General features: G+C 37.3%; 1 protein-coding gene across 1 annotated transcript; it reads right to left on the bottom strand.

Moving 5' to 3' along the window:
* Positions 1-429: 429 nt before the first annotated feature.
* Positions 430-1260, bottom strand: LOC126092740 (uncharacterized). The gene has a single exon (XM_049908466.1). The coding sequence runs from the start codon at positions 1258-1260 to the stop codon at positions 430-432; it is 831 nt and encodes a 276-aa protein (XP_049764423.1).
* Between the last annotated feature and the right edge of the window lie 6609 nt (positions 1261-7869).

Genomic DNA, 7869 nt, shown 5'->3' with positions numbered 1-7869 from the left:
AAAGGGAATTAGCTTTACACCAATTTTCAACTTTGACAGTGCACTGGTCTGCTTCATATATCACCTTCTGTGCTGTTTCTGCAGTTATACAGACTGCAAGAACATCTGCAAATAAGTAAGTCCTAGTTGACTGCCCAACTATGTTACATGGTAAGTCATTTATATAAATAATAAATAGAATGGGGCCAAGTACAGAACATGCCCACAGGTAAGTAAATCTGATTCTGCACCATTAAAAACCACCTTCTGCACTCTATTACTTAGATAAGATTTTATCAATTCCAGAGCACTTCCTGTAAAGCCATAGAATTGCAGTTTGTTCATTAAGATTTCATGAGACACAGTGTCTAAAGCTTTTGATAAATCAAAGAGTTTATTTGGAACCACTAGCTTGCTTTCTAGTTGATTCACACACTGTGTTCAGAGTGATCAGGCAGATTTAACAGTTCCTAACCCTGATCTGAAGCCAAATTGACTATCAGTGAAGATTTTGTTTTCTTCAAAGTATTTTACTATTTGATTATTTAATGTAGCTTCTATCACTTTAGACAAGATTGGCACAATTGAAACAGGCCTAAAATTATCAGAACTTGAGAGGCTGCCTTTTTTGTGTATTGGAGTGACTTTAACAAACTTTAGTGCCTTTGGGAACTGAGCGTCCAAAATACATGTATTTACTACACGTGTTATCAATTCTGGCAATTTAACTGAATCACACTTTAACATGGCTGAACTTAAACTATAAACGTCATTACTAAAACTGTTCTTCATTTTCCTCAGTATATTAGTAACATCCTGTACCTTGACCAGTTTAAAGCTAAATGTACTTTCAGGCTTTGCAGTGTTTCTCAGGTAGTATTTATGTTCAGTGGCTATATTGGAAGTGCCAATCACCTTTATTATTTCTTGCACCTTCTCAGTGAAGAATGTATTTAACTGTGCAGCATTCAGATTACTGCCTTCAGCCTGTGAAGTCATTTTCCTGTTGCACTGACTGTTAATCATATTCCACATTGCACGTGTCTTATTTTCAGATGTTAGTATTATATCTTCAGTTTTTTTACACCTAGCTTCCTTTAAGGCCTGTCTTAATCTTTTCTTTTTCACTGTGAGCATGTCTTTAAATACTTGAGAACCTGTACTTCTATACCAGTCATAATATTGATCACACTCCCTCTTGATCTTCAACACCTTTTCATCCTTGACCTTATTTACTCTTAGTGCCTTTTTATTATTTAGTAACTTAATGGGAAAGGACATCTTAGCATATACAGAAAGAGTAGATGTGAGTTCTTCCACCTATCTATCTATTGCATGTTCTCGATAAACCTGCAACCAATTACTTGTATCAATATGAGACTTAAACATATTTAGCTTATCATAATTGACCACATATACTGTCTTTTCTGCCATGTGCACTGAGTCAGTGTTACAATTTCTTGTTATATCTGTTCTAAGAAGTAGTGGCCAGTGGTCAGATACCCAGGTCTTAATTACCTCTGACTTGAGATGCATTAACTCATTTGATACAAATATATTGTCAATATAGGTACCAGTACCTTTATAATGTGGCCTTGTTATTTCAGTGGTTGCAATATAAAGACCAAAAGAATTTAAGAAATTATTTGCATATGAGTTATAGATAGTGGACAACTGAAAATTCAAATTGAAATCTCCACAGATTAGTATCCTACACTTATACTTACAGACTGCCTCACATAAAGACACTAACCTGTTAACAAAATCATCTGTTGAATTGCCTCCAGTCTTAGTTGAGTACAAAGCTACAACTATTAAATTTAAACCTGTTAACCTAGCAGCTGCAATTTCACATAACGTTTCTAGAGATAATGCTCTAACTTTTGCTATTGGTTCATATTTAATCCCTTTTTTTAGAAATATAACACACCCACCATGGTTTTTATTAGTTCTACAATATTTGTCAGCTAGGGTGTAGCCCTCAGGGCAGTATAGATCTATTTCATCATGCTTTAACCAGTGTTCTACGAGACAGACTACATCTAAGTGATAAGTCTCTATGACATCTTCCACTACTTCCAACTTATTAGATAAACACTGTACATTCCAGTGAAGGACGTTAAAATTGTCTGATCTGTGCCTTGGTCAATAAGCGACAAAGTGGCATTTAACACAACAAAAATTAATGCCATGAATTTCAGTTTGAAGAGGGAAAATGACAATGTTAAATTGAATGTGGATTTCACCTCTATAGGCTGTCTAACAAATGCAAAATTTCTAGGAATGAATATTGATTCTCAGTTGAAGTGATGAGAACACATAAAGATACTTGCAAACAAAATGTCATCAGCATGTTATGCCCTTAGAATCCTTCATCAGTGTATAACATGCCAAGTCTTCTAGTTACATACTATTCATATGTACAGTCAGTTATTAGCTATGGCATTCTGTTTTGAGGAAAAAATGCACAAAATATGAACACAGTTTTTGAACTTCAGAAAAGAGCCATAACAATGATAACCAAAAATAGTAGTTGAGCTCATTGCAAAGATCTGTTCTAAACACTGTGGATTCTAACTGCACCATGTGAACACCTTTACCAGTCAGTTGTACATATCAAAAATAGCATTGGTAATTACTGCACAAACCTTTCTATCTATGACAATGGAACAACAGCAACACTCAAGTTGCATTTACCAAGAAAATATAAACATAAAACACAAAATAGCATTCAATTAAACTTAAATCAAAATGCAGTCATTGTGAATTGGAACAGAAAAGTGACACTGAGGATATTGGAATTCGTAGATGTATCACAAGGCATTTCAGTTTTGTGCATAACACAGAATTAATCTCATACCTAGTGGGCTGTGTGGAAGCTCTTGCTGCCATGGTATGCCAAAAGCTTCCCCTCACACTAAGTACTGTTGGACATAAATGAATATAAGGATAACTCACAAGGCATTTCAGTAATTTGTGTAACACAGAATAAATCACGTAGCTGGTGTGCTGTGAGAAAACATTACCTGCTATGGAATGCCAAAAGCTTTCACCTTACACTCAGTCACAGGCACTGTAAGTAAACAATTAATCATTAAAGCAGAATGCAGGCATTGGGCATTGGCACAGAAAAGTAACATTGAGTGTATTTAAATTCACTGATGTCTCACAAGGAATTTCACTATTGTGCATAAGACAGAAATAATCGCATACCTGGTGTGCTGTGTGGAAGCTGTTGCTGCTATTGATTTGAGTTGTTTTGCAACACCTAAAATATCTACTTTTATGTCACTCATACTAACAGCTGCTCTGTTTTCAAATTCTGGAATATTTACTTTGTCTTCTTTCGTGAAGGAATGACAGAAAACTGTAGTTAGTAACTTCACTTTAGTGGTACCATCATTGGTAACATTTCTATCACTATCACACAGTGACGGTATTGTCTGTTTTATGCCACTGGTGTAATTTCCATACAACCAGAATCTCTTTGGGTTTGCTACCATATTTTGAGACAATGTTTCATTGTGGAAACTATTAAAAGCATCTCACAATGACGTCCACACTAAAGTTTGAGCTTCAGTGAAACTTAGCCAGTCTTGGGGATTTTGCATTCTTCTGAATTTGGCATGCTTTATTCATTGCTTCTGCAACAGTGTTCTGATGTGTTTTGTCTACCACAGTGGATCAGTCCCATCTCTTATTAACTTACGTGGTATGAATCTATCTATTGCTGTCGATACTGTATCTTTGAATATGAGCCATATCTGGTCTACCCTTACTTAATTAGCTTGGAAGGAATGGAGACCCTTTCTTAGGAAGGCATCAAGTGATTTTATTAAATCAGAATGTGACCATTGTCCATATGAACACAAAAGTGACAATGAGCATATTTGGATTTATAGATGTCTCACAAGATATTACACAATTCTGCATATCACAGAATTAATCTCATACCTGGTGTGATGTGTGGATGCTCCTACTGGCATTGTATGTCAAACTCTTGCCCCCTTTCACTCAGTGACAGGCCCTTTAAGTAAACAATTAAACATTAAATCAGAGGGCAGGCATTGTGCGTTCGATCAGAAAAGTAACATTGAGCATATTTCAATTTATAGAGGTCTCATAAGACATTTCAGTATTGTGTGTAACACAGAATTAATCTCATATCTTGTCTACTGCCATGCTAACTCACAAACTCTTTCTTCAGATTCACTGACAGATGCTGTAAGTAAAGATTAAAACAGCGTGCAGGCATACTGCATCAGAACAGAAAAGTAACTTTGAGCATATGTGAATTTAGGGATGGCTCTCAAGACATTTTAGTGTTGTACGTAAGACAGATTTAATCTCATACCTGGTGTGGTGTGTTCGAGCTGTTGCTGCCTTGGTTGACTCAAAGTTTGTTGCACACATGTACTGACACTTATAGGCTTTTAAATCATGTTCCATACATAGAACAGAAACATGGCACTGTGTATGTGTGAAATAAAAGATAAATTACATGCAGTGTGATCCACTTCACAGAATTACATTCACATACCAGGTGATAAATGTTGCATATCTCGCTGCCATGTATGCCACTGAGTTTTCACCCAGTAATTCTGTCAGTTCTGCTGGAACCTGCAAATACTTAATCTGCCATACTTAGAAAGCACTTGATTCTCCAAGCATTCACTCAAGATGCTGAGTTACGATAGGCACAACAAAAAGATTCACACAATTATAGCTTTCGGCCAATGAGGCCTTTGTCAGTAGTAGATACACATACACATGCACACACACTCATGCAAACACAACTTGCACACATGCCTGCAGTCTCAGAAAACTGAAACCACACTGCGAGCAGCAGCACCAGTGGCAACTGCGTGGTGGTAAGGAGGAGGCTGGGGCGGGGAGGGGGAGGGATATTATGGTGGGAGTGGCGGACAGTGAAGTGTTGTAGTTTAGACAGAGGACAGGAGAGAAGGTGAAGAGGGGGTAAGTACCGGAAAGGAGAGAAATAAAAAGAGACTGTCAAGCAGCTTTGCTGTTACAAGCAACATGAATGCAGGTATACCTTTATCCAAATGTTTTACCTTCTTTGCATTACTATGTATGTATTTCAGTGTCTTATGCATACTCTCCAGGTGCATGTCTGTGTTGAGCCAGTTCGCATCCTATGACAATATGCCCAACACTTCACATCTTTTTCATAATACATCTGGAAATAGTGACCAAATTGTGATGTCTCTGAATCACTGTTGAGTTTCTGAAGTGCTTTTATCAACAATTCCTGAAACACGGCAATGTCTCTTACCTGCATTAACGTCTTAAGGAGTTTGTACACCTCATTTCTCTTGTCCTAATTTTGAATTTTGCTCTTAATATTGGTTCTCCGGGCTCTGTCGACATGCAAGGTACAGAAAAATCTCATTTCAGGAGGTCCCATTGATTTGTACCAAGCAATACTATATGATTCTGCCAGAACTGTCATGAATACTTTTGGGGAAATATGTTCAACCTGAAACTTAACACAATTGAAAAATATACTCAAAACATCAGAGTCATTCCTGTTAGATATGAGGAAAGCACACAGAAATCCTTGCCTCATATTACCCAGTACAAGTAATGTTGTAACATCAAAATCATAGCCATTTAGGCCATGAGTTCCATCAACACAAATGCAATCACTTCCATATTTTGGTTATATGTCGTTCATTATAATTAACACAAAGTCTTCACTTCTCAGTGCAGGGCGTAGATCATTGTTTCTTGAGGCTTATAGAACAATACACATGGATTGTCACTTTGCTGCACTTCTTGCACCTGAGCTTCAACGCTGATCACATCATTTGTATGTCTGACTGACTTTGAAGACAGGTTATATGCAGCTGCAAATTATGCAAATCCTGCATCTTTGTAAGATGCACTTTCTCCAAATTTGAATTGTGCACTATTTCTTCAATTGTTTGGAGGACTGTAGGAAATGAGATTCATGCAGCAATGTCTTCAGCTATCTTCATCCATTCTTTTTCTGTCAGGTTCAGATGACTTAGGTCCAGATCGTGACCAACATGAGTAGACACAAAAGTAACATGGCATTTTCCTTCCTTGTATTAGATTTTAATGTCTGCAGGGCACTTTCCACTGATTTTGTTGCTCCCTGTCAATTTTAGATGTCTGCTCCCATCACCTTTGGAGATAATATGACCTGAGCGATGGCAAACATGACAACATTTGGTGCCATCATTGTACAATTTAGTGCCACAGCTTTTAATGAATTTGGAATGAGCAGCACATTCCATTTCTTCTTTCCATTTTAAAAATTCTTCTTCACTGGAGAATTCTAAGGCTTCTGGTTTCACACACAAGGCATGTACAAACTAGAAATGATCCATCCAGTACTTTTTAGAATCGATTTCATAATGCACGCATCGTGCTGTACAGTGGTTCCACTCGTATCTTACACGCCATCAGTAATGTGTAATGATTGAAACAGAGAAAGAACTTAGTATCAAGGGACCCACAAGGATCTGTATTGAGCCCATTACTTTCCTCATTATACGTTAATGATGTGTCGAGTATTGTCTCCCACTGTGAATATGATTTATATGCTGATGACCTGCAGTTATATGTAAGTGCAAGCCCAACACATCTTCGCTCAGCCATCCAGAAAGTAAATGCTGACCTACTTGCCTTATCACAACAGATGCAGAACACTACATTCACTACAGAAATATAAAAAGATATTTCCTCTCGAACTTAAAAAGAAACTTGTAGAATAACTAATACTCCCCTCATTGGTTATGGTGACACACACACACACACACACACACACACACACACACACACACACACACACACACACACACACACACACACACGCCCAAGGGAGGACTCGAGCCTCCGGTGGGAGGGGCCGTGCAAACCATGACACGGCGCCTCAAACTGTGTGGCCACTCCACGCGGCTTTCTGCATCATCTTCTCAATCATTGCACTCCTGCCTATTTATCTTCAAATCTTACATTGCTGTCTGAACAGCACAGCAGATATACTCATTCTCAATAAAGTAAAATCCTCTCTGCGTCACAACACAGCTCTGCCATTTTCTCTAAATCATTTTCTGTGTGAGGAACCTGACTTTGGAACAATATTTATCAAAAGGTTAGAGAAATATAATCATTTTAAACTTCAGAAGAGAGCTCACTTTCTATTACAACAGTGAAGTATCTCTTCTTGCAACTCACTCTCGTCAACTTTTCCCTCCTCTTGCTTACAGAATTCTCTGTTGATATTACCTTTTTTCCAACAAGCCATTGTCACTTCAATTTCAAACCTGTCCTCCTCCATTATCCCTTCCACTTCTTCTAATATCAAGGAAGGCTTCAAAAGCACCAAACTAGTCAATATCATTCGTAATGCCTCTGTTATTTTATTATTCTTATTACTATAACTTTATTATTACTTTTTTCCTTTCTCAGACATTATGTCTGGTTAAAATTGGAAAGTGACATGGACCTTGATCAAGCGTGACTTTCTTTTAACTGTACAGTATATGTTACATTGCATTTAGGAACTTTTGGGTAATTGAACATGTATCAGTAATTACAGATTTCTGTAGTTGTATATATACGTTTGGATGTAGCTGTATTGCGTTGATGTACTGGTGGATATTGTGTGGTATGACTCCTGTAGTTGATAGTATAATTGGTATAATGTCAATTTTATCCAGGTGCCACATGTCCTTGACTTCCTCAGCCAGTTGGATGTATTTTTCAATTTTTTCTCCTGTTATCTTCTGTATATTTGTTGTATTGGGTATGGATATTTCGATTAGTTGTGTTCATTTCTTCTTTTTATTGGTGAGTATGATGTCAGGTTTGTTATGTGGTGTTGTTTTATCTGTTATA

Source organism: Schistocerca cancellata, chromosome 7 (assembly GCF_023864275.1).
Source record: "Schistocerca cancellata isolate TAMUIC-IGC-003103 chromosome 7, iqSchCanc2.1, whole genome shotgun sequence".
NCBI lineage: Eukaryota > Metazoa > Arthropoda > Insecta > Orthoptera > Acrididae > Schistocerca > Schistocerca cancellata.
This window is presented reverse-complemented; position numbering and strand designations above follow the sequence as displayed.

Coding starts and splice junctions, on each gene's coding strand:
- LOC126092740 (XM_049908466.1), bottom strand. CDS start 1,260: ATGTCCTTTCCCATTAAGTTACTAAATAATAAAAAGGCACTAAGAGTA.